Source organism: Ogataea angusta, assembly GCF_019207475.1.
Source record: "Ogataea angusta isolate 61-244 chromosome Unknown 61-244_NODE_9_length_489604_cov_89.567313, whole genome shotgun sequence".
NCBI classification, from domain to species: domain Eukaryota; kingdom Fungi; phylum Ascomycota; class Pichiomycetes; order Pichiales; family Pichiaceae; genus Ogataea; species Ogataea angusta.
The window spans coordinates 183262-209183 of NW_025065223.1; the positions used below are offsets into that span (position 1 = coordinate 183262).

General features: G+C 46.3%; 20 protein-coding genes across 20 annotated transcripts; 10 read left to right on the forward strand and 10 right to left on the reverse strand.

The window, feature by feature from the left end:
* Positions 1–19: 19 nt before the first annotated feature.
* On the reverse strand, positions 20–1039 carry KL928_004270 (uncharacterized protein; the record flags this gene model as incomplete). The annotated part of the gene is made up of 1 exon (XM_043204950.1): positions 20–1039. One exon carries the CDS (start codon positions 1037–1039, stop codon positions 20–22), a length of 1020 nt encoding a protein of 339 aa, XP_043058337.1.
* Positions 1040–1325: 286 nt separating this feature from the next.
* KL928_004271 (uncharacterized protein) lies at positions 1326–2159 on the forward strand (the record flags this gene model as incomplete). Its single annotated transcript, XM_043204951.1, has 1 exon — positions 1326–2159. The coding sequence occupies one exon, from the start codon at positions 1326–1328 to the stop codon at positions 2157–2159; it is 834 nt and encodes a 277-aa protein (XP_043058338.1).
* Position 2160: 1 nt separating this feature from the next.
* KL928_004272 (uncharacterized protein) lies at positions 2161–2724 on the reverse strand (the record flags this gene model as incomplete). Its single annotated transcript, XM_043204952.1, has 1 exon — positions 2161–2724. The coding sequence occupies one exon, from the start codon at positions 2722–2724 to the stop codon at positions 2161–2163; it is 564 nt and encodes a 187-aa protein (XP_043058339.1).
* A 92-nt stretch (positions 2725–2816) lies between these two features.
* On the reverse strand, positions 2817–4349 carry KL928_004273 (uncharacterized protein; the record flags this gene model as incomplete). The annotated part of the gene is made up of 1 exon (XM_043204953.1): positions 2817–4349. The coding sequence occupies one exon, from the start codon at positions 4347–4349 to the stop codon at positions 2817–2819; it is 1533 nt and encodes a 510-aa protein (XP_043058340.1).
* A 237-nt stretch (positions 4350–4586) lies between these two features.
* KL928_004274 (uncharacterized protein) lies at positions 4587–6986 on the forward strand (the record flags this gene model as incomplete). The annotated part of the gene is made up of 1 exon (XM_043204954.1): positions 4587–6986. The coding sequence occupies one exon, from the start codon at positions 4587–4589 to the stop codon at positions 6984–6986; it is 2400 nt and encodes a 799-aa protein (XP_043058341.1).
* Positions 6987–7354: 368 nt separating this feature from the next.
* KL928_004275 (uncharacterized protein) lies at positions 7355–9214 on the forward strand (the record flags this gene model as incomplete). The annotated part of the gene is made up of 2 exons (XM_043204955.1): positions 7355–7457; positions 7818–9214. The coding sequence occupies 2 exons, from the start codon at positions 7355–7357 to the stop codon at positions 9212–9214; spliced, it is 1500 nt and encodes a 499-aa protein (XP_043058342.1).
* A 161-nt stretch (positions 9215–9375) lies between these two features.
* KL928_004276 (uncharacterized protein) lies at positions 9376–10722 on the forward strand (the record flags this gene model as incomplete). The annotated part of the gene is made up of 1 exon (XM_043204956.1): positions 9376–10722. The coding sequence occupies one exon, from the start codon at positions 9376–9378 to the stop codon at positions 10720–10722; it is 1347 nt and encodes a 448-aa protein (XP_043058343.1).
* An 8-nt stretch (positions 10723–10730) lies between these two features.
* On the reverse strand, positions 10731–11381 carry KL928_004277 (uncharacterized protein; the record flags this gene model as incomplete). The annotated part of the gene is made up of 1 exon (XM_043204957.1): positions 10731–11381. One exon carries the CDS (start codon positions 11379–11381, stop codon positions 10731–10733), a length of 651 nt encoding a protein of 216 aa, XP_043058344.1.
* A 33-nt stretch (positions 11382–11414) lies between these two features.
* Positions 11415–12132, reverse strand: KL928_004278 (uncharacterized protein; the record flags this gene model as incomplete). Its single annotated transcript, XM_043204958.1, has 2 exons — positions 11415–11770; positions 12075–12132. The coding sequence occupies 2 exons, from the start codon at positions 12130–12132 to the stop codon at positions 11415–11417; spliced, it is 414 nt and encodes a 137-aa protein (XP_043058345.1).
* Positions 12133–12255: 123 nt separating this feature from the next.
* Positions 12256–13290, forward strand: KL928_004279 (uncharacterized protein; the record flags this gene model as incomplete). Its single annotated transcript, XM_043204959.1, has 1 exon — positions 12256–13290. One exon carries the CDS (start codon positions 12256–12258, stop codon positions 13288–13290), a length of 1035 nt encoding a protein of 344 aa, XP_043058346.1.
* A 115-nt stretch (positions 13291–13405) lies between these two features.
* Positions 13406–14149, reverse strand: KL928_004280 (uncharacterized protein; the record flags this gene model as incomplete). Its single annotated transcript, XM_043204961.1, has 1 exon — positions 13406–14149. The coding sequence occupies one exon, from the start codon at positions 14147–14149 to the stop codon at positions 13406–13408; it is 744 nt and encodes a 247-aa protein (XP_043058347.1).
* A 254-nt stretch (positions 14150–14403) lies between these two features.
* Positions 14404–16383, reverse strand: KL928_004281 (uncharacterized protein; the record flags this gene model as incomplete). The annotated part of the gene is made up of 1 exon (XM_043204962.1): positions 14404–16383. One exon carries the CDS (start codon positions 16381–16383, stop codon positions 14404–14406), a length of 1980 nt encoding a protein of 659 aa, XP_043058348.1.
* A 105-nt stretch (positions 16384–16488) lies between these two features.
* On the forward strand, positions 16489–18153 carry KL928_004282 (uncharacterized protein; the record flags this gene model as incomplete). The annotated part of the gene is made up of 1 exon (XM_043204963.1): positions 16489–18153. The coding sequence occupies one exon, from the start codon at positions 16489–16491 to the stop codon at positions 18151–18153; it is 1665 nt and encodes a 554-aa protein (XP_043058349.1).
* Positions 18154–18208: 55 nt separating this feature from the next.
* KL928_004283 (uncharacterized protein) lies at positions 18209–19258 on the forward strand (the record flags this gene model as incomplete). The annotated part of the gene is made up of 1 exon (XM_043204964.1): positions 18209–19258. The coding sequence occupies one exon, from the start codon at positions 18209–18211 to the stop codon at positions 19256–19258; it is 1050 nt and encodes a 349-aa protein (XP_043058350.1).
* A 46-nt stretch (positions 19259–19304) lies between these two features.
* Positions 19305–20330, forward strand: KL928_004284 (uncharacterized protein; the record flags this gene model as incomplete). Its single annotated transcript, XM_043204965.1, has 1 exon — positions 19305–20330. One exon carries the CDS (start codon positions 19305–19307, stop codon positions 20328–20330), a length of 1026 nt encoding a protein of 341 aa, XP_043058351.1.
* Positions 20331–20337: 7 nt separating this feature from the next.
* Positions 20338–21933, reverse strand: KL928_004285 (uncharacterized protein; the record flags this gene model as incomplete). Its single annotated transcript, XM_043204966.1, has 1 exon — positions 20338–21933. The coding sequence occupies one exon, from the start codon at positions 21931–21933 to the stop codon at positions 20338–20340; it is 1596 nt and encodes a 531-aa protein (XP_043058352.1).
* Positions 21934–22325: 392 nt separating this feature from the next.
* KL928_004286 (uncharacterized protein) lies at positions 22326–22970 on the forward strand (the record flags this gene model as incomplete). The annotated part of the gene is made up of 1 exon (XM_043204967.1): positions 22326–22970. One exon carries the CDS (start codon positions 22326–22328, stop codon positions 22968–22970), a length of 645 nt encoding a protein of 214 aa, XP_043058353.1.
* A 119-nt stretch (positions 22971–23089) lies between these two features.
* Positions 23090–23515, forward strand: KL928_004287 (uncharacterized protein; the record flags this gene model as incomplete). Its single annotated transcript, XM_043204968.1, has 1 exon — positions 23090–23515. One exon carries the CDS (start codon positions 23090–23092, stop codon positions 23513–23515), a length of 426 nt encoding a protein of 141 aa, XP_043058354.1.
* Positions 23516–23550: 35 nt separating this feature from the next.
* KL928_004288 (uncharacterized protein) lies at positions 23551–24435 on the reverse strand (the record flags this gene model as incomplete). The annotated part of the gene is made up of 1 exon (XM_043204969.1): positions 23551–24435. The coding sequence occupies one exon, from the start codon at positions 24433–24435 to the stop codon at positions 23551–23553; it is 885 nt and encodes a 294-aa protein (XP_043058355.1).
* Positions 24436–24600: 165 nt separating this feature from the next.
* Positions 24601–25911, reverse strand: KL928_004289 (uncharacterized protein; the record flags this gene model as incomplete). Its single annotated transcript, XM_043204970.1, has 1 exon — positions 24601–25911. The coding sequence occupies one exon, from the start codon at positions 25909–25911 to the stop codon at positions 24601–24603; it is 1311 nt and encodes a 436-aa protein (XP_043058356.1).
* Positions 25912–25922: the final 11 nt, after the last annotated feature.

Below are 25922 nucleotides of genomic sequence, written 5' to 3' on the forward strand. Positions count from 1 at the left end.
ATAGTATGTACCCCTTACTTCAAAATGCATCCATGGTATAATCGTACTCGATTCCAGGTGTTACACTAGCAATGAACTTCAGGAAAATCACCAAGTACTGATCCACGCGAATGATGCCTTCCTCTCCTTGATCGACGTTTTCCCAGTCATCTTCTTCGTCGGCGTTTTTGCCATCTGCAAGACCAAGCTTGGCCACCCCCGTCACGAGATCCTTGTCCCGTATTTTTTTCGCCTGCGCAGCATGTGCAGCACGCTTCATCAAAACCCTCATCACGTTAGCGTGACGACAAGGATGAATTGACACGGAAGTGGTGTTGGATAAGAACGGCGCTTTCTCGATCGTCACAGTCTTCTGTCTGTAGTCGCTGGCAATGTCTTCAAACATCTCGTTTGGCGATAATGGCACACCATTCGAGTTGAAGCCAACCAAATACATTTTAGGGACCCGGTACGACGTCGAGTAGGTGATGTACAGATCGTAGTTGCGTTTCTTTGGATTGTTGACGATGCCGCCCTGCCCTGCATCGTTAGCAAAGTCGCTTTCCTCTGCTGTCTCGTCGATAAGTTCGTCAATGTCGTTTATTTCGTGCTTTCCAGAACCTTCATGCTGTGCAACCCTTTCCTCTGGTGAGGACGCACCGCTCTCGGTCATCTCAATGTACTTGATTGAATGTCGCCGCTCGGCCTCTGTGTCGCACCGTTGTGGAGCCACACTCTCCACATTGGTACTAGTCCATCCGTCTTCTTCATCCATCATTTCCGTCTCTCTCTCCGTATGCTCGTAGTCTGCTGCCCTGACATAAGAGGGAACATGCCGCGTCACCAAAAACTGTTTGTTGTCTGGGAGAAAGTCGCGCTTCTTGGACGATGGAGCAGGCGACCATTGCCATGTGGGGAACTTGTAAACAAGATAGTCGCCTGCGGCAACAAACTCCTCAGGAGTAATCTCTCCCGTATCTGTAAACGTAGACTTGTGGCTGATTGGCGTCAAGTACTCCCTTAGAGAGCTGAAAGTGGATCTGAGGTATAAACCTGTCATTCTTAAAGATAGTAGTAAATTATATGATAAAAGAACACTTTATTTGTACGGGTCACGAAATTCTGAATATGTCTGGTGTGTATTGAGCCGAGTTATCGTAAAGCGCTAATATCAACCCTGTTTCTCAGCAGGAAAAATCTAGATTCCTCAAGTTGCCTTTAAATATTATTATATTTATCCCATCACATTCTAACTTTATCATAAATACGGGGTCCACCCTCGCACCATGTGATTTTTGAACGAACACCAATTTTCATTCCTGTTAGATCTGCTCATTAATATAAACATGCCTTTGGAAAATTATACTCTCACTATCCTCGGTTGCGGAACTATGGGGACAGCTGTGCTGGCTGCCATGCTTCATACCAGGTTTGAGCCTTACCCAGCCAAAATCATATGTTGCACAAACTCTGAGAAGTCTGCCCTCAAGCTGAAAGAAACTTATGGTGATAAAATTGAAGTTTCTTTTGGTGCCGCAAACAACGCCAAGGCCGTCGGGGAAGCCGAGATTCTTGTGCTGGGATGCAAGCCTTTTCTCTGCGAACAGGTGTACGACCAAGTCAAATCCCATCTGCCTGGAGACCAGATTGTGATTTCCTTGCTCGCTGGCTGGTCAATCGATCAATTGAGAATCTGGTCACCTAAAGCAGGCAAAATTGCCCGTGTCATGACTAACACTCCTGCCAAGTTTGGTTGTGGTGTGGCCGTGGTGTCGTTCTCCGACGAGTGTCTTCCTCACGAGGATTTCGTGATGAAGATTGTCGGCGGAGTTGGAACAGCCATCAAGCTTCCAGAAAGAAACCAAGACGCCGCCACCGCACTAGTTGGATCTGGTGTGGCGTTTTCGTTGCTTTATATGGAAGCCCTGACGGAAGGAGGAATTAGAATGGGTATTCCGGCTGCTATTGCCAAAGAATGTGCTGCAAAGGTGATGGAAGGCACTGCAAAGATGGTCAAAGAAACTGGCGAGCATCCAGGGGCCCTGAAACTCGCTGCCTGTACGCCTGGTGGTTGTACCATTGGCGGTCTGTTGGTGATGGAAGATAAGGGAGTCAGAAGCGGTGTGAGTCGTGCCGTTGAGGAGGCTACCAACATTGCCTCTCAATTGGGTAAAAAGTAGTCTATTCATCTTCAAACTCCTTCATAATCTTCTTCATTTCGATCTCCTGCAGGTCCCTAGTGAGTTTCTCTTCCTCTTCCTCATTGAGCTCGCCTCTTTCGTACTTCTCCTTCAAATCCAAAGCCTTCTTCTGCTCTTTTTTCAATCTTTCCACTTTTTCCTCCCTCAGCGAGCTGAAGATCAAGACAGAAAACCAGATCTCCATGAAGCAGTAGCCAAAGATCAACGAATTGGAGATAATCGGGTTCCCTCCCATGTATGAGTAGAATACCAGAGCGAAGTGGACAAGAAGCCTCGTTGGGATAGTTGCCTCAAAATAGCCATGATTTCCATCCAACAGAGGCACCAGGTCGCTAAGTGCAGTCATGAACAAGAGCAACGCCAGGGCCCCGTAGATCGACGATCCTTCAGTAGTTAACAACAGGGGCATGTTCATAGACGAAGCTAGGATAATCAACCCTTCGTACTCAAGAACCGACTTGGGATCTGTAAGCAGAAGATATGACACAAACGCATAGAATGCAACCCTGATTGAATTAACCAGGTTAGAGGAGAGAATTGCCATGGTGAACGTGCCTAAGAATAAAAATATGTCGCGTTTTTTCCCTCGATCTGATACACCCAACACCGGAGCTCGTTTTATTAAGAGTTCTATAACTACAAATGGAACAACTTGAGAAACCAATTCTTATGTAGGTCCTCATAAATGTCAGTGTATTCCTGGAATCGGTCCCAGCAAGTATGATGTTTTTCGCAGTTCATGTAATTCACCAAGAAGTCCCGATCCTCAGGCCTGTAATGGAAATGCTGGTTTCTTAAAAGTTGCGATCTCGCAGCTTCCGCTTTGGCAATCTCCTCAGGTTCCGAGGAAAGCAGAGCCTCGAGATCTTCGTCAAGGTCGTCTGGATCTGCTATGCAAAAGTCGTCAGAAAGAGAGTTGAAGGCCTTTGTAGGCATGAATCCTATTTTCGATCTGATCCAAGATTGCGTGTTGAAAAGATACTCCAGACAATTTCTTTCCTCCACATCGTTGTTGTATGAATTGGAGTCGTATTCGTCCGTGCTCAGTCTGAATCCGTACTTTTTCTCTGTGCCGTGTTTCACCCACTTGACATGCATTTGTTTGTAGAACACAGGATCCCAAATAACGTCCAAAAGCAAGTTGGACCAGTCGCTCTTCTTGATAAGGAATGAATTCAAGTTGATGCCGTTGCAATCTTGCGTTAATATGAGGTCCACGCTGTTAATGTCGTTGGTCTCTTTCAACGAGGAACCAATGGTGAAGTGGTTCAAATCCTCGTCAATGATCAGATTGTTAGGGTTGAAATATTTCAGGTCCCGATATAGATAGTCCAAATTTTTGAATATCACGTCCTCGAGCGATAGTTGTGGTTCCATAATGATGGTGTGGATATCCAGATACCAATACCATTGTTCCATGGGCGACGACTCGTCCTGGGGTGTCTGTTTCATTAGCTTCCGGAGCAAATCAAACTTTTCCCAGCCTTCTCTGAATTCGTGTTGGTACCGTTTTTGGTAAAGTCCGACGTCGTCGTCTAGAGCGTTGACAACTATCAGTTCGTAGCCGTGTTTCTCGCAGTAGTGTTTCTTGTTCAACAAGGACAACTTCTCCATGAGCCAGTATTCTTTGGATTTTTGATGCTTGATGCCAACCTCTGGCGAGTGTCCGAGAATCACGTATATTTTACGTTTTGGATTTGACAACCCAAATTTCTGTAGCAGCGACTTTTTTGAGCCATTCTGGGTCATCGTTTTACGTCTAGGAACCTGGTCATCCTCCGTGCCATATACTCCTGGAACCAATGGGTTAGGCGGCACTCCTGGTTTCTTGTGAGTCTTTTTGTTAGTGGCCAGGCCAAATCCTATATTCTCATGATTGTTGGCCAGCTTGCTATTGAGATAATCGTGGTAGCTTTTTTTGGAGACGTCGAAATAGTTGCGCTCTTTTCTGTGTGTCGGTGTGGGCGACCCCTCGGTCTCTTCCCCAGCTGAAGTCCAGTAGCAGAACAAAGTGACGATGATCAAAAGAGCTGTAAGTCTAGTGATCGTTGAGCGATCTCGGCGATACATGCTCAGTCGAAACCGCTGCCACAGATTCACAGCATACTCCTGCCAGTTGCGACTCCTATTTTTCTTCTTTTGGAACTTTTCGTCGTCAAAATCCTGCATAGCTGGGTGCAAATCCTAGCTTGATTTTTCTAAAAGCCAGCTAATTATTTTGCATCCCTACACCGCTCCACACATTAAGGTGTTCTTTTTCGCTAACAGCCGTTTCAATTTGGCTAAATGATGTACAGAGCACAATTTGGTGTAGAGGTGGGACTGAGACTAAAAATGGTGTGAGCAAAGCATACGCTTCCTTTTCCTTGCCGATTTCGATTCAGCCGTTTTCTGACCAGTTTGCTGATGTTGCACACACAGGAAGCCCCCACGTTATACCCATCGGAGGAGGAGTTTTCAGATCCGATTAGGTACCTGAGTTCCAAAGAAATTATCGGTATCGGTGAACAATATGGAATCCTGAAGATCAAACCTCCCAGAGGCTGGCGTCCGCCTTTTGCCCTGAATCCCGACACTTTCAAGTTCCATACCCGGTTACAGACTCTGAGCGAGTTGAGTCTGACGAATCGGTCAAGGCTCTTCTGGCTTAACGGATTTAATAATTATTTGAGGATGAAGGGAAAAGAACAGCTTGAAACTGGTTTCGCAGACCTGAAGAGGCCTCTAGGAGAGCACCATGGTTCTACAGGAGCCAAAAAAGAAGTTCATTTATACGACTTGTACGTCGAAAATGAAGCTTACTCTTATAAGGGGAAATTTGAGGATGAAAGCCTGTACCGGGATTTTGTGGAGTATGTCCATTTTTTGAAGAATAAGGGACAAGAGAGACCTGCCAGAACAAGCGTCAGCTGTCAGATGAAGGACATGTTTAGGAAGAAGAAAAGCAACGCTTGCGAGAAATGCGGCAAGCTGGACGAGCCAGATACTATTCTCATTTGCGATGACTGCAACAGAAATTTCCACATGAGATGTTTGGAGCCGGCTTTGAAAGAGGTTCCCGACACCGACTGGTTTTGTGACGACTGTTTGAAAGGCTCCTCTGCTGAATACGGATTTGAAGAGGACTTTGAGTCGATCTACACCATTCGCGAGTTTGCCCGTGAATGCGACGACCTCAAGACACGATATTGCAACGAGATGTTCAACGGAGATATGAATCCCTCCGTGGATGCGATTGAAAAAGTCTTCTGGAGACTTGTCGACACGCAAGATGAAGAGGAGGAGGATTTCGAGGTCCGATATGGTGCCGATATCCATAACGATGGACCAGGTGAAGTTTCCGCATTCCCAACAAGATCGCACCCATTCAAAGAAGAATATGACAGATATCTTGACCATCCCTTCAATTTGACAAACTTGCCTTTCGCAAAGGGCTCGCTCCTCAGCTATATCAAAGAGAACCGAGATCAGATATCGGGAATGACCATACCCTGGCTGTACATCGGCTCCATGTTTTCGACGTTCTGCTGGCACAAAGAAGACCATTACACGCTGAGTGCCAACTACTGCCATATGGGAGCCACAAAGAAATGGTACGGGATTCCCGCTGCCGATTGCGAAATATTTGAGAGCGTGTGTCATGACCTTTGTCCGGACTATTTTTCCAAGCAGCCTGACTTGCTACATCAGCTGGTGACGCTGCTATCGCCGGACCGGATATCAGAACTGGTAAGACAAAAATTTGGCCGGAAGATTCGCATCTTCTCTGTCAATCAAGAGCCCAACGAGTTTGTGATCACATTCCCGAAGGTTTACCACGCGGGTTTCAATTGCGGTTTCAATGTGAATGAGGCGGTCAACTTTACTATGCCGTACTGGTTACGCTACGGGAAACAGGCCATCGATGAGTACAAGCCGGTAAAAAAGGAAAATGTGTTCAATCACTTCAAGCTATTGCGCAATATCTTGGATGATTTACGGGCTAGGCAAGGAATGCCGGATGTTTGGTGGACCGACTTCGAGACTTCCAGCATCTCCTCCATGATAAAGACTGCATTTGTCGACTATCTAACGGCAGTGCGCAATTACAAGGCCAAGATGTCCAGCAGAGATATTCAGTCTCTCCTCCACGGCTTGGAAGTTATAGATTACCAGAACTACATTAAGTTGCGCGAAGAAGACCGCCCTTCCCGCCAGTCGGACAAAGTCGTTGGCCGCAAGGGAACAATGAGCACCGAGGAGGAGGCCGAAGAAATTATTTGCATGAACTGCAAGGCGTACCCAAATTTCAAATGGCTTGGACTGGACATGCTGAAAGAAGCGCAACTGGCTATTGACAAGTACAACAAATCGCAAGAGTCGCTTTTGCCAACACCTAACCATACCCCTAAGCAGGACCAAGCGTCTAGCTTTTCCAAAGAGGAGGACGGGGTGATTATCATCTTAGACGATGACGACGACGACGAGCCACCGGCAAGACGGCGCTCGACCGAATCGGACGAAGAAGCACCTGTAAGGAAATCGAGGAGATTAGCCAAGAAGAGCGATTCGCCTGTTTCTCACCCAATTGACGAAGCAAAGCTGGAGTACGAAGCTAATCTTAGTCTCTTGCGACGCATAAAAAGAAGAAGGAAGCAGTTCCCAAACTATGGCAAGGTCTACATGTGTCTAAATTGTCTCGAACAACGCCTGGACGACTTCGAGCTTGACCAGTTGAAGTACTGTGGAGCAGTGTTCCTGGAAAACGAGGTCGGGGAACTGGAAAAGTACCTTACTGACCAATTGGGTGCTGAAGTTGAGATTTGAATTTTTAAGTAGATCTGACTCCAAAAAATTAATGCCGATAAAATATGTCTCTAAATTGGAAGTGGTGTGGTACAATACCTAGCCTATATAGTACAATTCGTTCTCTATAGAAGAAGCCTGCTCCCTTCAGCGCGGCCTGAAAGCTGGAATTTGCAATTCGACGTGCTATTTTGGCTGCTACCAAATCCGACCAATAATATTTTGTGTTGCCGGATTCTTGGTGACACGGTTTTTTTATGGCAGCTGCCGAGAAAATTGTACCAACGAAGCATCTGCTGTCGATTTTCCTTCTTCTTTTCTTTAGCTCTTGTTTATTCGAGATTATTTTCTGACTTGTCGTTATCAAATCGATTCGATAATCAAGAAACATGGTTGCTAGATTGTTTTCCGTCACCAAGAGAGCTACTTTGAAGGCTGCCAGAGCTAATTTGGCCCTTCAAAGAAGCTTGGCAACTGCCGGCCCAGCTTCTGGTAAGATCAGGTAAGTTCATTTCATATGACATCAATTGAAGCCAAAGAGGTTGGCAGATAGCATGCACGTGGTTAGTGAATGCAGGAGCGTAGGACGCCCTGTTATCGGTCATCATGCTGACCTCTTCCTGCTAGGTTGATATCAATTGGTTTACAATGCTACGTTTCCGTACGAATACAGGCGCATGCGAGATCACATCGGACTCAACGATGGTCGAAGAGAGCGAAACTCATGGTTTCCACCTCTCGTCAAATCAGAGGAGGTCATTTTTTCGCTCGCTCGTCTGGAAATATTTTTTCGGAAACATCAAGGGCTGCGTAACCAAAAACTGTGGACATCAAAACTAACACATTTTAGAGCTGTTATCGGTGCCGTTGTCGACGTCCAGTTCGAACAAGGTGAATTGCCTGCTATTTTGAATGCATTGACCATTGACCAAGGTAAGGACCAAAAATTGGTCTTGGAGGTTGCCCAGCACTTGGGTGAGAATGCCGTCAGAGCTATTGCCATGGATGGTACCGAAGGTCTTGTTAGAGGTCAAACCGTTGTTGACACGGGTGCTCCAATCTCGGTCCCAGTCGGAAGAGGTACTTTGGGCAGAATCATCAACGTCGTTGGTGAGCCAATTGATGAGAGAGGCCCAATTGAATGCAAGCAAAGAAACCCAATCCACACAGACCCACCTTCCTTCGTGGAGCAATCTACCGAGGCTGAGGTTTTGGAGACCGGTATCAAGGTTGTCGACTTGCTTGCCCCATACGCCAGAGGTGGTAAGATTGGATTGTTCGGTGGTGCCGGTGTCGGTAAAACCGTCTTCATTCAAGAGCTGATTAACAACATTGCCAAGGCCCACGGTGGTTTCTCCGTCTTCACCGGTGTCGGTGAGAGAACCAGAGAAGGTAACGATTTGTACCGTGAAATGAAGGAGACCGGTGTCATCAACCTGGAGGGCGAATCCAAGGTCGCCCTGGTCTTCGGTCAAATGAACGAGCCACCTGGAGCTAGAGCTAGAGTTGCTTTGACTGGTCTGACCATCGCTGAGTACTTCAGAGATGAGGAAGGTCAAGATGTGTTGTTGTTCGTTGACAACATTTTCAGATTCACTCAAGCTGGTTCTGAAGTGTCTGCTTTGTTGGGTCGTATTCCATCTGCCGTCGGTTACCAGCCAACCCTGGCCACCGATATGGGTTTGCTGCAAGAGAGAATTACCACCACTAGAAAGGGTTCCGTTACTTCCGTCCAAGCTGTCTACGTGCCAGCTGATGACTTGACTGACCCTGCTCCTGCTACTACTTTCGCTCACTTGGATGCTACCACTGTGTTGTCCAGAGGTATCTCTGAGTTGGGTATCTACCCAGCTGTCGACCCATTGGACTCCAAGTCTAGATTGCTCGATGCTTCCGTGGTTGGTCAAGAGCACTATGACGTTGCCACTGGTGTCCAACAAACCTTGCAAGCTTACAAGTCTCTCCAAGATATCATTGCTATTCTGGGTATGGACGAATTGTCTGAACAAGACAAGTTGACTGTCGAGAGAGCCAGAAAGATTCAAAGATTCCTGTCTCAACCATTTGCCGTTGCCGAGGTTTTCACTGGTATTGAGGGTAAGCTGGTTAGATTGAAGGACACTGTTGCTTCTTTCAAGGCTGTCTTGGAAGGTAAGTACGACCACTTGCCTGAGAACGCATTCTATATGGTTGGTGGCATTGAGGATGTCGTTGCCAAGGCCGAGAAGATTGCTGCTGAAGCCAACTAGATCAATTGACAAGTCATTGTATAGACAATTTCTGTTTTAGGCCTATGATCCACCTGAAAAAGACATGATTCTGAAAATTTTAAACTACAGTCAGTAGTAAGTAGTATTCCTAGCTAGTTTTTCAAAACCGCGTGGGACAAAATATTTTAGGTTTTTTAAGTATGAATTCTCTTATACAAAGTGCCAGTTCCTTTTTTGATCGGCCTGGCTTTGACTGGAAGGCCATCATTCTGGGTTTCTCCACCGCCAGTTTCGCCTTCGAATCTTACCTGAAGTATAGACAAATTCAAAAAGTGGCAAATGCCAAGGAAGTTTCTCCACAAATCAAGGACAAAATTGACAGCGAGACACTTTTGAAATCTTCCAGATACTCCCTGGCCAAGCTCAAGTTTTCGCTTGTTGCGTCGTTTTATTCTCTTGTGCAAAACATTGCGTTCTATCAATGTGACCTGCTGGCAAAATTGTGGTCGGGGGCCTCGTATCTGGCGTCTTCGTCTATTCTTCCAGCAGTCTTTGTCGGCTCTACAATTACAAAGTCCCTGTTCTTCATGGGCCAAATGTCTCTGATTAGTGTTGTTCTGAACTTGCCTATCGATTACTACTCCAATTTTGTCATAGAGGAAAAGTACGGATTCAACAAACTGACTGTCAAGCTATGGCTTACCGACACAATCAAAGAAATTCTTGTTTTGTTCACCATCGGTGCTCCAGTTCTAGCTGGTTTCCTGAAAATTGTTGACTACTTTGGTGATCAATTCATGTATTATCTCTCCGTCTTCCTCTTTGTCGTTCAGATCTTTCTCATCATTATCTATCCTAAGTTCATTCAACCACTGTTCAATAAGCTCGAGCCTCTTGCTGACGGTGAATTGAAGACCAAGATTGAGCAACTGGCTGAAAGAAATAAATTTCCGCTGGACAAACTGTACGTCATTGATGGCTCAAAGAGATCTTCCCACTCCAATGCCTACTTCATGGGTCTTCCATGGGGCTCCAAGCAAATTGTCATCTATGATACTCTAATTGCTTCATCCGAGGTGCAAGAAGTTGTTGCTGTGCTTGGCCATGAGATTGGCCACTGGTTCTTGTCTCACACGACCAAGCTGCTGCTCATCAACCAGGCCCACATCTTTGGAATCTTTACTTTGTTTGCTGCATTTATCAACAATAAGTCGCTGTACCAGAGTTTTGGTTTCTACAAAGAGCAACCGGTTATTGTTGGGTTTTTGTTGTTCGGCGATATATTAAAGCCAGTGGATACCATTCTCGAGTTCGCCATGAACTTGCTCTCTAGAAAGTACGAATACCAGGCTGATAGATACGCAGTGGAACAAGGATATGCTGAGGAGCTCAAGGTGGCACTGATCACACTCCACAAGGAGAACCTGAGCTCGTTGGACGTCGACTGGCTCTTTTCGGCTTACAACCACAGTCATCCGCACCTGCTTGAAAGACTGAACTACATTGACCTCGTCGAGAACGAGAAAAGTGAAAAGAAACAGGACTGATCCAAAATTTATTCCACCAGTCGATCTATCATCCTCATGATATTTCGCACGTCTTTTCGCGGAACAAGAAACCACTCTTTGTGCACCCCAGAGTTGGCCGTTTTGCATCCATCACAGTATAATCTCCCACTGCCAAATAAACTTCCTAGCTGCGCATGCACTAGCTGTTCAGATCTAAATGCATTTGACGCTTTGAATGCTTGTTCATTGTAATCGTACTTTTTGTAGCTGCGTAGCGACAAGCTTTTGAGCCTCTCCATCAAATCCGCCAATTTGTCTCTGTTCGACGATACCACTCTATCAATAGTCTCTGGAGTTATGAGCTGGAAATCTTGTTTGCACCGTTCTCTCCACTGACTGAGCCGTCGCCTGACCCGTTGCGTTGTATAACCCACCTTGATCAGAATATGTCGTTTTGGATCAAAGGCCGACGTCTGTGCAAAATTGATCTGATTTTCGGAATTGGGATCTGCCTGTCGTAGCCATGTCTGTTTCTTGGGTGAGAATTCAATTAGATGCTTCAGGGTGAATATGTACACGTATCCAGCTTTGCCATTTGGCCCAGCTTGTTGGTTTCTATGGTATTTGCAGTATGCTTCGTGTTTCAGCACTATTTTGCACCGTTCGCCCTTTGCCGTTGTACCCAAACAACGTTTCATTCGAATAAATTTGAAAATAATATAATCTTTTTTCTAGTCTTTGGAGTTGGTGAACATGTAGCTCTGCTCCAGCACTTCCTTGGCGCGGTTGATTTTCAGTGCCAGATATTCCGAGCCGCCTTTGTCAGGATGGTTGAGAAGCATCATCTTCCGATGCCGTTTCTTGACAATATCATGTGTGAGATGAAGTATTTCGTTGGGCTGTATTTCGAGGATCAGCAATGCTTCTGTCTCATTCATCTTTTCGTAGAACCCTCCTTTGTACATCCAAAATGGATCCTTCGAATTGATGGGTTTGATGTTGATATTATTCAAGATAGCAATCTGCTGGGGAGTAAGACGGACGAATTTGGAGTAAGCGGAGATGGCCGACTTGGCGGTAAGGGCGGCTATTGTGACCCCCACACCGATAATAAGTGGCAACACCTATAAGTTAGTCTGGGTCTGTCCAAACTTACCATTCCTCGCGACAAATCGCTTTCGGTCTTTTGAATATGGACTTTTTAAATATACAGGACTAAAATATTTTGGAATATACTGCAACATGAAAAATGTCGTAGCAGTGAGGGAAGCATAAACAACGATCAAGCTTTCGATCGTGGATTGGATAGCATCAAGGTACCAGAAACCCAACACAAGAGGCGTTAGGACAAAGCAGCGTCAAAAACCCCAAGTTCGTCAGCATCGGGCGACTCCCGCATCGCTCGAGTACATTGGGCGTGGGCTCTCCCCAAATAGCCTTCCAGGCCATAGTCTGGACGTCTTCAATGAATACTCCATTGGTGGAATAATGGAAAGCACCACCCTTATCAGCACCCAGATCTAAATTTTCCAGGCTGTGCTAAAGTATACTCTGTTAAATTTATGCTCGGTGATGATGGTCAATAACAAACCCGTCCGAAATCAGACTCCAGCAGTCAAGTCTCCATCAGCGCTGATGCTGATAATATGCGTTACCGGGATATATGGCTCGTTCCTCTCCTGGTCATACCTTCAGGAAAAAATCTCTTCCAAGAACTACTCGGCAGAAGGCCAAGCCTATTTCAAAGCACCGCTGATCATCAACAGTGTGCAGGCGTTCTTTGCGATGCTCGTGGGAACAGCGTATATGTCTGTTAAATCTCGGAGATTTGAGACCCCTGCTCATTTCCTCCTCCAAGACACAAAAATGCTACGCAACTTTGTGCTTATAGCACTGACTCAAGCTGTTTCTTCGCCGGTGGCCTATCAATCGCTGAACCACCTGGACTATCTGTTTTACCTGCTTGCCAAATCGTGCAAATTGATACCTGTTATGCTGGTCCATCGACTGCTATACAACTCCAAATTCCCCACCTACAAGTATGTGGTGGCAGGTCTAGTGACTTTTGGCGTCGTGATATTTTCCGTCAGTAACAAAACCAAAGCTACCAGCAATGACGGCCGCATACTACTTGGGTTCGCGTACCTTTTTGTGTCGCTACTGCTAGATGGGCTGACAAACTCGACACAGGATCAACTATTTTCGAAATCTCAGTCCAAAAAAATCACAGGAGCTCATCTCATGGCTGGCTTGAATCTGCTCAATTCAATCTTCACAATCACATATACAGCCATATTTACGCATCAATTAGAATATTTTAAGCAGTTCGTGGCCAATAATGGGTGGGAAGTGGTGCAGGATATTCTACTGTTTGGGTTGCTTGGATCTCTGGGTCAGATCTTCATTTTCTTGACCTTGGAGAACTTTGGCTCTCTGCTACTAGTTACAATAACGGTGACGCGCAAGATGTTTTCGATGTGTCTGAGCGTGTTTCTTTTTGGCCACCAATTGAACGCGAGCCAGTGGTTTGGCCTATTGACTGTCTTTGTGGGGATCTTCCTGGAATCTTTCTATAAAAAGTTTGCGCATCAAAAGAAAATAGATTAGAAGTATTATATTAAGTTGTATACTTTTGCTAGTAATACAATGATATGCTCATATACATAAAAAACTGGCTCTGACGCCAGTAGAAGAACTGAATCATCACGATGCTAATGAAAAACTATCGATGCGCCAACTGCAACAGGCACCGAGCTGCTCCTATAGAAGACGGAGTGGACATTAATCTTGTAGGAGACAAGTCTATTTGGTTTGGTCTAGAGATGGACGACAGCAGCTTAGAAGCCTCTGTCATGCTGGTGTTAAGCTGGGGCTTAATAGGGGTCATAAACGTGGAGTCGGATTCCAAAAGCGTGGAATCCGAGTGATGGATCGCGTTTTGAGGAACAGGAGGGAGTTTGGCCTTGTTGACACCATTGGAGGCAATAACAAATCGTGAAGGGGATGTCTGGGCAACGCTGTTCAGACTTGAAACTTTTCTATACTTCAAAGATGCCCGCTTCAAGTTAGCACTGGTAGCTCTTTTTTTAACAACATCATCTAGGAAACTAACGCCTCTCCTCCTCATTTGTCTAACTTTGCGACTTCTGTTCAAAACAGGAGTCGAGGAGGCCAGAAGATCATCCAGCGCGTTGGAACGACGGCGCTTAGATATCGGAGAACCGTGTTGTGCTTCTTTGCCCGGGACTTTGAGGCTGGTCAAAGGCACGTCCATTTGGTTGGTTGTGACCTTGTAGTATGCTAGCTGCAGTTTGAGCTTGAGCATTCTTGCTCTTTGGAGTTTGGGAGACATTTCTCTGGACCCTTCAAACGAGAGGACATGCTTACTACCGCTCACGTTTTGAATGCTCAGAGTATTGTTGTCCAAACTAGCCAGAGCAGGTCTTGTTGTGGTCTTGGTAGTCATGGTTGCTCGTTAACCAGTATATCTACCACCAATACTAGTAAATGAAAGAACGGCAAAGTTGTTCTCAGATATGCCACACGCTTGAATAAACAAAATACTCGATCCGAGGGTGTTTGTTTTGGAATTGCCGAAACAGTTACGCTACCAGGAAAAAATAATAGCCATGCGCGATGAGTACACGAAAAATAAACGAGCGAGTCGCGCGACGGGTTTTTTATTTATTCGCTGGAGCCTTGATATGTATATGGTTGTAGCTAGAAGTCAAGCTCACTGATCACCTCATGCAACTTCGTAACATACGTGCTGTTGATGGTATCTCCCCTACCGCTCGCGACGCGTAAAACCATCTCGTTCAGTTCTGCACTTCCAAGAATGTCAACATGCTCGGCCGTTTTTGCACCGCCTCGAATATCGAATCTATCGGGCTCGTGCTTCATCTCCACAATTGTGACCCTCGAGTTTCCCGGATTGTACATGTTATCTCCTGCTTGCGACCATTTGTGGCACATTGTGTGTGTCATCAGCGAGACCGTGCCATCGCCGTCGGAAAGGAGCACGCTCTGCTTGTTATCGGTGTCAATCGACACATTCAGCTTTGATACACCCTTGTTCAGCTCCTCACGGTAGTTGTATGCACGCTCTGTAGGATTACCGACGCCGTAGAAGCAGTAGATCTTCATATCTGGCGCATTAGGTAGCGGCACTTCCAATGGATTAATCCACTTGTTGAATTGCTTCTCATTTTCCAAAAGCTCTTTCTTCGACTTGGCAACACCGTTGGAATAATGCTCTAATGTTCTGCGAGTAAACCAATCAGGTCCCTGCTCAAGTAGAAATTCGATCGATTGCGAAACAGTGAGGTTTCGTCTCGAGAACTCTCCAACCTCCTCAACGAATCGGATGAATTTCCCCATTGTTTCATTAGCTCTTTGACCGTCGCCAGCGAAAGCATCGTCTGGAGCAGACTCAAGATTTCCCCAAATCAGGTCTCCTCCCTTTGGTATCATACTGGCAATGCCTCCGAAAGACTTGAGCATGTCCAATCTTTCTCTCCGAGAGAAGAATCTTTCCAGGCCCTGAACAGCAAGAGCGTTCAGCTGGACAGTGTCTTTCATTTCTCCAGATAGCAACGCCACAATCGCCTTGGGAGTACCCAATAAACACCCTGAAATGTTGACAAATGCCTCGATGTGGTCGTTCACCCATTGGGGACCTCCATTTCCAAAATGCTCTCCTTCGGCTTCAACCCACTTCAAAAAATAAAATATAACCTGCGCACCCATTGAGTGACCGTAGAGCACAGTCTTTTCGCCATTAAGCTTTTTGCTCAACTCGATCTGTGATTTGAGCTTTGAAAAGTAGCCATCTCTTCTTTCCAAATCCAAATAACTCAGTCTCCAGTCATAAGCAGCGCTGAACATATTATTGGGGCCATATCCTATTACGGCCAAATTCTGAAGGATCTTGTTCCATATCCAGTAGCCGGCCATAAAGAAGTCCGCTGCTTCAAACCCTTGCGCCGCTCGCAACTTTATTCCTGGTGGGTCGAGTCCTGTCTCGGGGTCCAGCATGATATGTTTAAGCCAGCAAGTTTTATCTAGAAACATGGTCCGGATCATATAAAATGATCCCCATAGTCTCTTTCTGAAATGTGGCTCGCTTCGACAATCCTCGGTGCCTTCTAGTCCCCAACTCTCTATTCCTGTACTGATGACTCCTGGAACCATGATAACTGGGTGTTTTGCCTCGAAGCCTTCTTTTTTCAGCAATTTACCAATTGCAAACGACTCACTAGGGTCATGGAAATCTTCGGTGCTGGTCTCTTCCAGCAAGCTTTGCAGGGAAGTGGGAAGCACGTCCTTCCAATCTTCAAAGTAGCCACTGAGAGTCTCGAATTTTATTATTGAGTCGAAGTCGGGGAGCATATCATTATCAACCATGGATTTCGAGCCGAAATAAAGAGCAACGACAACACCAAAAAATATACCAGAAACAAACATAAACCGTTTTGTCATCAAGAAGGTCCTCGCCTTTGACTTGTCCTTCTCAGAGATGCTAGAGGTTCTGGTGGCATTTGGAGAAACTGTCGCGGGTACGTTGATTTCCTGGATCTTGTTTTCATTGTCAAGGATACTATGTACCGAAGCACCGATCTCGTGAGCGGAAGTTTTTACTCCATTGCCTCCCTCAGAATTGCCCGACTTTTTGGCTGTATTTCTGCGTTTTGGGGGCATTTGCAAAAACCGCTGAAAGGATAAAAAGCTTCTAATTTAATCAAGCGAGATTTTATTAGCCCAGATTTGTGTTAAAAGTAAAATAAACACAAAATCGACAATTTTATGGTTGTCGACAAGGATAACGAATTTCTTAGTTTTGCTCCCTTACTGGACCAGAGTTCCGGTCTTGATGATTCCAATGAGGACGAGAAGCTGCCTCTGCCTCAGTTATTGGCCAAGATCATTGCACAGCGAGGGTCCTTTTTGGACATTTCCGAGGACAAGTTGAGGGAGGAAATCGAAAATGAGCAATTGTCGAAAGACACGGCGTCGGATCAAGACGACGTCGAAATGGAGAACGAACCGTCATTCACTCAGGAACAGTTCAGATCGTACGAAGACTTCTTGAAAGTTAAACAAGAAATTATCAACTCTGTCCATTCTGCTTTGAACGAGTCGTCTTTGTCTTTGGACTTCGTTTCTCTTTTGATTTCCTGTGTTCGTCCAGCAGCAGGCTCGTCATCCATGTCTCCTCATCTGAAACAACACATCAATATAGGCTCACTGTCAAGCGACAAGGTTGACCCTCCTGAAGATACTGAAAAATTGCAGTTTGACACCTCAAAAGTCGGTCGAGGTTGGAAACTAGAGAGCTTGGAGCGCGCAGCAACAAATCTAAAGTCTTCCAGCTCGAGACTCAAAGAAGAGGTGGCAAAAGAGAAGAATTTCTGGTCAGGAATGGTGGAGGTGCTGAAGTCAAACGAGGTGATCACAAGCATGAATATAAAAAATACCAAAGAGGTATGTGTCAAGTACGGGTATGGAGATGCCGGATCGACATACTACGATAAGGGAATAGGGATTCTGAAAAAAGACGCAACCACGGGTAATTTGTTTTTCGAGAATTCTGCTCCAGTTAAAGAAGAAAAACAAGACAAGATAGTCAACGTCCGGATGTATGAAAAAACCGGAGAGAACATTAAATTAATCGGCGAGTCCAACGTTGAACAGAGACTACACACGTTCAAAGAGAAGGAAGGCGTGATAAACGAGATCGCAAAGGCAAGATTTTTTTTGTTTGAAGAAGAGCTCTTTTATCAATTGCTCCGAGAAGCTGCAACTCTGATATCTCTCCAGGTGTCTGCAGAGGAAGATAAGATTGTGATAGATTTACACGACGAGCTCATAGAGATCACACAGGTTGTGCCTGAAGAAGTACGTGCTCCTGCAGACCTTCCATCAAATGAAAGAGCAGATCTCATCCAGATATACTTACGCTTGATGCTCTATGCAGAGCACAAACACAATTTGGACCGGCGAAAAATACCTCCTTTAGCGTTGGACACAGAAGCCCAGAGCGCACCACAGACATCTTCCTTGTCGCTAATTCGCCCAATCATCGTTTACAATCGCCACGAGCGCACATTGCAATCTGTGCGCGACGTTCTCGAATCTATCATTTTGAGCCACTTTGAGAACGACAGAACGAGAACTAAAGAGCATCTAGCAGAGCATCTGAAAATAAACAGGCATTGCAACGAATCATCTTCACGCTCGAAGGACCCTTTTGCACGCATCAGCACGCCCCCAGCTTCGGTTTTGGAGCTCGTTGCAGACCCGCTGGTTGTGAAAGTCAAGCTGACTTCGCTATTTGCATCTGCTTATTCGGTAATGAACCTCACATTGCAAAACCAGGCCGGCTCCACAGTCCTGGACGTGACTCTTAACGATGTCAGAGAGCTGGAAGACTGTTTGAATTGGGCAATACGCAACCACGATTCCATATAAATATTATAAGGCTGTGTCCCACATACGTAAGCTTGTCACGAAAAATCTAATCGTAATGTCCAAAACTAAAGTTCTTTTGGTTGGCAGCGGAGCCCTTGGGATTGTGGCCGCTTATACATTGGAATACAATGGCTTTGCAGAGGTTACGGTGGTGGTGAAATCAGGCTACAAGAAAGCCTCAACGGAGGGATACAAAATCGATTCTGTGCAATTTGGTAAGATTGACCATTGGAAGCCAACGAGGGTGGTGAGTTCAATTCACGAAGCCGTTGCCAACGGCGAAGAATACGACTACATATTTGTGTCTGTCAAGAACTTACCAGACTCGCCAACGCCCTGCGAAGATATCATTGAGTCTGCAATGAAGACGAATCCAAATACGGCTGTTATTTTATGCCAGAACGGTATCGATATTGAGAAGCCACTAATAGAAAAATACCCGGGTCATGTGATCCTGAGCTGTGTCTCGCTCATAGGATGCACGAATATCGACTGTGTGGTGAGCCAGATGACGCCAGATAACGTTCAGCTAGGAATCTTTGAAAACCCGACTTTGAAAGACCGTGCCAGAGCTGAGCAGATCTTGGACAAATTTATTTCGATCTACCGTATGAAGGACGGCAAGAACGTGGTCAAGAAAGACTCTAATGTCAGACAGACTAGATGGCAGAAGTTGCTGTATAATGCGTCAGTCAATACGTCGACTGCCCTGACTAATCTGGATTGTAGCAGGGCAGCAATGACAGGTTGCAAAGAAACTATATGGAGACCTGTCATGAGAGAAATATATGCAATCGCAAAGTCAGACGGGTATACGCTTCCTCTCGAGCTTGAGGATACGATGCTGAACATTTCCGATGGCCTCTTCTACACCCCATCGATGCTAGTTGACGTTAGACTGAATAGAATGATAGAAGTGGAAACAATTGTTGGAAATCCACTCAAGATTGCTGAGAAAAACGGCATTGACGCGCCCCACCTTTCTATGATCTACCATCTGCTCAAGATGGTCCAGTTCCGCATCAAGGAAAATCAGGGTCTTATCACTGTTGACGACTCGGTCAAGGTGTACAAAACGGCTGATGAGTATGGCAAAGGCTTTTAAATAGATGGCACCCCCACACCATAATAGATTAAATTTATTCTTTATTATGAGCAAGATATTCACTCGGTTCAGGTCCACCAAAGTGCTCGTGTTCCCAGGACAGGGTCGATTTGATGTCAATTCGCTGTCCTCTTTGACAAAGCACCAAAAAGTGCCTGTGGTGCAGTCGCTATTAGCACAAGCGGACGAAACACTGCCTTCATTGCGGTTGTCGGAATTTATTACTGATCCTGCTATTGCATTGGCCAAGAAAGACATCCAATTGACGTCAATCCAACAGCCACTACTGATACTAACATCCTACGTTACCTACCATCTTCTCAGGGCCGTGAAAAATGATAACATTCTCAATGATACCGATTTCTTGCTGGGCCACTCTGTGGGTGAAATATCTGCCTTGGTTGCGCAAGACTCAATTTCTTTTGCAGCCGGACTCGAATTGGCATACCAAAGGGGTGTGTTAATGGAAAGGCTAGTGGAGGAAACAGGGAAGTCATTTTCAATGCAGGCATTGTTATTTCAACCGACTCATTATAAATACATTACACAAATTCTAGGAGAGCTGGACGTACAAGTCAGCAATTATAACAACTACCAGCAGTTAGTGGTTAGTGGGGAGAAATTGGGGTTGGGTCAGAAGATCGACCAGCTCAAAGCAAGGATTGCCAAAGCTGGAGTCTGGAAAACACGAGTCCATAGCGTCGACCTCGGAGTCAAAATTCCATTCCACAACCCTGTTCTGCGACCTATAGAGAAGGAGCTGGGACACTTGTTTGAAAAAACAGTTCCTGTGAAGCGTTCTTTGGGCGTTCCGATGGTGTCGAACCTGAACGGTGAAATGGTAGCAGAGGTGAACACGCAAGTCAAAAATATTGTCCAAGTGACCTCAAGACCGGTTCAATTCCTCAAGTGTCTTGAGACCTTAACTTCCTTGGATGATAAATTCGAGTTTCTCAGTTTCGGGGATACCACCTCGAAGATAATTCAGAAATATTTCCAGGATGCTCAAAAACTGAAGAATCTGCAGGCGAAATACTCGACTAAGACGGTTGAAGAACTATTGAACGAGTAATGTCATATTATTGTATGGGAATGAAGTTTCCGACAATGCAGCTGGGAATATTGTACTTGTCTCGGCGAATAGTAAAACTAAAGCAGCAGTTCCTTTTCTTCCGACCGTCCTTGCTCCGCAGGTTGCAGCTGGTCATGACGGCCTTCTGGGTGTTGTCAAATGCGATTGCTCCATATTTTTCCCAGAAGTTGACACTGCTCTCTTCTGTCATCAGCTCGTAGATGGTGAGCTTGCCATTTTTGAGATCGTCAATGGAGACCTCGACCAAAGATGCGAATTCTTTGTTTCCTCGATATATTTCGCCGGTTCTTCTCCAAAGACAAGCAGGGATAGCCATTGACGTGAAAACACGATCGTAGTCCAAAAGCATTCTCTCAAAGTTCTCTTCCACCAAGATCAGATCGATATCCTTCAAAGCCTTAGCAATGGCCCGAAACCCCGGTCTAAACATGGACAACGGTTTCAGAATTCGCTGTCTCGATGAGGCAGCCATGTGGTTGTCCATGTAGTTTTGCAGTCTTTGGTAACCTTTGGCATAATTGTAAGGCTTTAGGAGTCCGGCCTCGAGCTTGGCATTGATAACCTGTTTTAGTCGCTCTTCTGGTGAAATCTCGGTGGTGGGGTCGGCTGCGGTAAGGAAAAACTTGTCTCTAGCAGAGTCAGATACAAATGGTTGTCCGGAGGACCTCGTGGACGCTTGAGCCACATTTGGGTTGACTTGTGGTTGAGAAAGAAAAGGCTCATACAGGTTCTGTGGGGCGCGAACGGAGCTGTTGGGCAGAGCGACCTGGGCAGATATTGCTGGGGTCTGTTTTTCCACAGTTGGAGAGCTTGACGTTTTAGCGAAAAGGCTATTTTCGAATGCAGGCTCAAAGGGCGGCATCTGGTTTAGGGTGGCGGACGGATCGTTGTTTCCAGGCAGGCCTGTGAGTTTGTTGAGCAGTGGATCGTTATCCAAATTGATGGAATTGATCATATCCGTATCGTCGATCATAGAGAGAAACTCGGTAAGAGAGTTGAACTCAGAGCCCGCGTGTTCGGAGTAGAAAAACGGCTGCTGATTTATGGCGATTCCCTGCGGCTTGGCTGACGGATAGCTGCGTGGATTGGCCTGCTGCGGTGTCGTCGCGTCGAAGTTCATCATGCCGGGGTTGATGGGCTGATGACGGTATATTCCAAGGGGACTCAATTTTTCAGCACTGGAGCTGTTCGCCCGAGTTTCCTCCAGGTTCGAGTACCCGGGAGACGAAGAAGACCGGTCAGCTGTGGCGCTTGTTGATCTTTTGCTCCTGCGGCCTCCGTTAGTGGGCTCGTCGTGACAAAGGTGTCCAATGTTACGTTTCAGACATCGCTGACAGGGACGACCTTGATCGCAAATCATGTGCGACCTCCTACAGTAGACACAGGCCACGTTGACTTTTTTGCGTTTTCTCTGCGGTCCATTGGTCATCATTTTGGAGTAGTCGTGATTTTCCATACGTTCCTCAGAGCTTTCTTGCTTTATCACGGGCGTAGACGTCTCTCCCTCAGGCGATTGGTGCATACTGGACACACCGTTGTGGCCATGCTGAGGGTCTTGTGAATTGTCGTCGCTTACACTCATTGTAAACGTAAATATTTCATATAAGTGTATACTCAAATATTTTCGTTCCCCGGAAAATGAACAAATTGAACTGAATTACATGAGTTTACCAGCCTCAAGAATTAATTTGTGTATTTATTTGCCTTACGAAACGTAAATACCCTACTCCTGCTTCTTGTGGTCCTTCTTCACCATCTTTCTGTCGGCCACCATGTACAAGATGGAAACCACGACAAACGCGAGTATAAACTTGATCAGCATGCCGTACGCCACCCCATAGATGTCTGCCTCTTCCGTGGCATCGGCAACGATCTTGGCACTGGAGAATTGGTTCATCTGAGCCAAAACAACGATTGCTTGGAATTAAAATAAATTAGAGATTAATTTTATTCTGGCTGACTCATCCTCTTACCATGCTCTCGTTTCTGCAGTTTGCAAGAAAAGCATCTTCCCTGACAAGAATAGCAACCCCCAACGACAAACCTGTGCTAATTCTGGTGGTATCCATAGGCAACCCAGAGGCCCAATACCACGGGACCCGTCATTCGGTCGGCCATCTCGTCCTGAAAAATTTATGCGAGTCTCATGGTTTTTCCCAGATCAAGCAAGTTAATGGGTTCAAGTTCAGATGCAACACAGACAAGCCAGACGTGCTCCTGTACCAAACCCCGGGGTTCATGAACCTAAGCGGGAAAAACCTCGCCAAGCCCTGGAAGGCTATCTTGGCGCAGCCCCAATGGAACCCAGTGCTCGTGGTGCTCCACGACGAGCTAGATCTGGACCTGGGGAAAGTGCGTGTGCGAAAACAAAATTCCTCCGCGCGCGGGCATAATGGTCTGAAATCTATCCAGCAGCACATCGGCAAAGGCTACAACGCCATCCAAATCGGCATAGGAAGAGACCCCAGCGGAGAGAAAAACGCAGACACGGTGTCCAGGTACGTGCTGTCTAAATTTGGCGCGCAGGAGGCGGAACAACTCCACCAGCAGGTAGTGCCCCAAGTGGCTGCCATAATTGAAGAGATGCGGCAACACAAGCATATTTTTGAGACCTTGTGATTACATAAGCCTCACGACTCGCTGGGGTAAGTGCGGAGTAGCATGGAGGCATGATGATGATGATTGTGGGGTGACTTCAGATATATATAGAGAGTGTAGGGAAGGCAAAAATTGTAAGCATGTTCAAATTAGCAGCTGGCCGTACCCTCAGAGAAAGCTCAAGGGGACTCCTCAAACAACCATCTACATCTCTTATCCGCCACTACTCCCTTGCAGACAGACAGGGTGTCCTTAGACTGGAGGAGCTGATGCTCCAATGTCACGCCTATCCGGACCTTAGAACCAAGGCATACGACGCATTTAAAGTTGTTGACAAGGCCATCACGGTAGCAGACAAGCGCGCCAATTCGTTTTTCTTTGATAGATATTCGGCCATCACAAGTTTCATGTTCAGCGTGCTGTTCACGAGAGAGATACTCCGCAAGCCGAATAAAGAGGTTGTTGACCAATTTCTGGATTCTATCGCGCTACATGACATCGACTTCCAGCTAGAGGATGTCAAACTGGTAATCCAATATTTGGGCACAATCAAAAGATTGCTGTGAATCATCACATATGACGACATATACTACTTATTTATTTAACTGAATTTCCATCTATTTCCGCAGCTCTCACATGTACAGAAGGTGGTCAGCGGCTCATCCGCAGACCTCGTTTGCATCTGGTAGTAGCTGACCTCTCTCTTGTTGCATTTTCCGCACACAAATCTGTCTGTGATGGCACGCTTCTGCACCGCGCCCTGGGCGTCGAACAGGTTCTTTTGGTGCAGATCGGCAAGCTCTTTCTTCAGAGCTTCTGGGGCAAGCTCCTGGTTGGTCATGGTGACGAACTTTGACGATTTGATCTCTCTGCTCAGCAACCGTGCTCGTAGTTCTGGATTGTTCTTATTCCTTAGATTCATAATTAGTGACCTCATCTTGTTGCGGTACTGGTCCGACACTTTGGACTCCGTCAACTTGAATGCCTCTGCTTCGATCTCCTGGGCTATTAGTACGATTTCCGAAGGCAGTTTGTCGGAGGTCATGGCCAACGCCGTGTACAGACCAGAGATCGACCCGTTTCTCGTGGAGTTGTCGTGAATATTAATATTGACACCATCGTTTGCGGGATTACGTGGTTTTGACGTCACAAAGGTTTTGCTCTCTCTGTTCTCCACTGGCGGCGATGCTGACGTGGTGGCGGCAGGGGTCTCTGGCGACGACTCTTTAGGGGGGGCCTTGCTAGACTTCTTTTCCTTTGAAACCTGCTCCTTCCATTGCTTGATTATTTTCTTCACGAGCGAGCTCACTTCCACGTCCGCATGTGTGCGCAGCTTGTTCACAGCCACTCCCACCTTGGTCTCTCTGAGAAACTTTTCTGTGGCTACCACTTCTTTCTTCAGCACCTCCAATAACTCAACAATTGTTTTCGTGTCCTGCGCCTTGTCGAGGCTCTTTATCACAGACTTCACTTCCTGGGCCTCCATGCTGTACGTTTCCGAGCTTCCCTGTTCTATTTCTCGCTCCTGGCCTCTTGCCGGTAAACAAAATACGCTTATCACTTTTCGTAAATAAAATTTCAGCACATGTGTCGTGTACACTTACATATTGCACTAGTGCAAGTCCGATCAGAATACTTATTACAGTCGTATTTAGTTGGTGGTGACCTCGTGAATGGCCTTGGCCAAGTTGTCGACGTTCGCAGGGTAGATACCGGCAATCGAGATTCTTCCGTCCGAAGTCAGATAAACAGACTTTTCAATCAGTCTCTTCACCTGGTCCTCCTTCAAGCCAGTGTAGCAGAACATACCTTTTTGGTTCAACAAGTGATCCCAGTTCAATGGGTTCTTGTAAGTGTTTTTCAGTTTGTCATGCAGCAGTTTTCTCATCTCAACGAGTCTGTCAGACATCACCCTCACGTCCTTGAGCCATTGTTGGTAGATAGCGTCGTCAGAAAGGATGATCTCGACCAGCTTCGAGCCGTGAGATGGAGGAGACGAATAGAGCGGTCTGATGACTTTCTCCAACTGTGATTTCACTCTAGCGGTTTCTTCGGGACCAGCAGTGATGAGAGACAGCGAGCCGACTCTCTCGCCGTAGAGACCCATGTTCTTGGCAAACGATTGCGAAAGAAGGAAGTTAGAGAGCTTTCCGTCAACGACGGCCTTGTTGAACTTGAACAGAATAGCCAAGTCGTCAATTGGAGAGCCAGATCTGAATCCCTGGTAGGCCATGTCCAGAATTGGCAAAAGCTGCTTCTGAGAAAGAACGTCCAGGATCTTATCCCACTGCTCCAACTCCGGGTCGACACCAGTAGGGTTGTGGCAGCATGCGTGCAGGAGAACCACGGTGCCCGGCTCTGCAGAAGCCAGATCGTTCAACAATCCAGCTTCGTCCAGTGCGTTGGTTTTGTAGTCGTAGTAGCTGTACTTGCCGGTGGTCAGGCCAGCCTTTTCAAGAATGGCGACGTGGTTGGCCCAGGTTGGGTTTGGAACAAGCACCTTGTTCGACCTTGGGTAGAACGTTCTCACAAACTCTCCCAGAACTCTAAGAGAACCGGTACCGGAGATGCCTTGGGCAGTGAGAACACGGCCGTCCTCGAGAAGCTTTCTGCCGGCCTCGTCGTGCGTGTAGAGCATTTTTTTGATAAGCTCGTTGAATTTTGGCGATCCGACAATCGGAACGTACTCCTTGTTGGTTTCGGTCTTGGCCAAAACTTGTTCTGCAGCCTTCACAGAAGGCAGAATCCACGGTTTTCCATCATTGTCTCTATAGGCCCCAACACCCAGGTTGATTTTGGAAGGGTTGGAGTCGTTGTTGTACAGCACAGTTAGGCCAAGAATTTTATCGGCTGGAGCAGCCTGGACTGAGGCCCAGGCAGACTCCTGTCTCTTGGCGACAACGAAGGCAACTTTCGAGAATTGCAGTCCTCCAGTGGCTCTCGAACTTGTAACTCTCAACATGGCTTTATTTT